At 65.9% G+C, this 1,453-nt stretch overlaps 1 protein-coding gene across 1 annotated transcript in view; it reads right to left on the bottom strand.

Moving 5' to 3' along the window:
* Nucleotides 1-87: 87 nt before the first annotated feature.
* LOC104994873 (protein kintoun-like) overlaps nucleotides 88-1,453 on the bottom strand; it is a gene marked incomplete at its 5' end in the record, with an annotated part of 5,373 nt that continues 4,007 nt past the window's right edge. Inside the window, 2 exons of the mRNA XM_010848560.1 lie at nucleotides 88-404; nucleotides 518-705. Of these exons, the coding sequence (XP_010846862.1) occupies nucleotides 100-404; nucleotides 518-705 (493 nt within the window). The remainder of the gene's footprint in view (nucleotides 405-517; nucleotides 706-1,453) is intronic.

Consider the following 1,453-nt stretch of genomic DNA (forward strand, 5'->3'; position numbering starts at 1 on the left):
GCTAAGGCACTTCCCATTGGGTTTCTCCATCTCAAAATGGCGATGTGAGCAACTGGCAAACAGTAGGTGCTCAATAAATGCTCGCTGGCTCCCTGCATTTTAACACAGAAACCTGAAGTGGAAGTGCCTTAGCTTGGAGGCCTGTGGTGCCTGGAGCCTTAGCTCCCCGAGGGTCTCCACCCCGACAGGCTGCACCCCCAAGGTGAGCACCCCGACGGTCGGCATCCCCAAGGTGAGCACCCCGAGAGTCTGCCGCAGGGCTAGGCGCTGGGGGTCAGCCCCAGCAGACTCACGCTGAGCAGCGTCGCCAGCAGCTCGCAGCCCCCGGTCCCGATGGCCGCGTACTGGATCTTGTCCTGCGGGATCCCTGCCTGGCTGAACACGGCCGACGCGTAGGCGTAAATCTGCGAGGAGAGGGGCCGCTGCGCGCCGGCTCCCATCACGCCCGGCCGCAGCTGCCACGGCTCCCCGCCTTCCCCGCCCGCTAGCATTCCCCGGCCCCGCGCGGCCGTCTCACCGCGTCGTTCCCGCACAGCTCCATGGCTCCGCCCAGCACCACCAGGCTGGCCACCTGCCGCCGCAGCGCGCGCTCCCGGAACAGCTCCCACGGGCGCCGCGCGCGCCCGCCCCGGCAGACGGCACGCTCCTGCTCCAGCTCGGCCAGCTCCCCGGCCAGGTCCGCGGGGCCCCGCAGCCGCTGCAGCGCTGGGAAGGGAGAGGGGAGGGGAGGGAAAGGATGGGGTAGGGGAGGGACCGGGGAGGAGGAGGGGCAGAGGGCACTGGGCTGAGTTCCCAGCGTCTAGATGGCCCCCATAGTGAGCTCCCCAAACCCCGCTCCGGGTCACTTCACAGCCCCACGGACTAGGAAGGCTTTAAGAACCCGGGTGGTCTGCGGGTGCCTCACACAGGACACAGTTGTGGCCCTTTGCCACTGCCGCCCCCGGCTCTCCAGGGGTCCCCGTGCCCACGCAGCCCCTGGGGTTGCGGGATTTGGCAGCTGCTCCCACCAAGTGGGCATGTGTGCGCCGCCCCTTGGCTCTACCCCCTGACTCGCTCAAGGACGCAGGGTTAGCCCAGCTGGGACGGTCCTAGATCAGCCGATGCCCCGCTGACCTTCGACAGTGACCAAGATGAGCAAAACTGCCAGCAAAAGCAGGCTGGACTGGCTGGTCCCCCGCTGACCCTGAAATCAGCAGGGTCCTGCAGCCCAGCTCAACAAGTGAATGAGTAGAGGAGGCCGTCGTAAAGGATTGCTGTTTTAAGCTGGAGGTTTGGGGATTGTTCCTTGGGCATCCTTACTGTGGCCTTGGCTAGCAGGTGAGCCCACCAGTCTAGCTGGCATTAGGCCCTTGAGCCCTTGCTCGGGGTTTCATCATCTTGCCTATGGGGGGGTGGCGGGCTCTTTCTTCACACCCCGCTGGGGTTTCCCAGATGGCAGGGGCTGGGTCTGTTC

Source organism: Bison bison, unplaced genomic scaffold, assembly GCF_000754665.1.
Source record: "Bison bison bison isolate TAMUID 2011002044 unplaced genomic scaffold, Bison_UMD1.0 scf7180017850429, whole genome shotgun sequence".
NCBI lineage: Eukaryota > Metazoa > Chordata > Mammalia > Artiodactyla > Bovidae > Bison > Bison bison.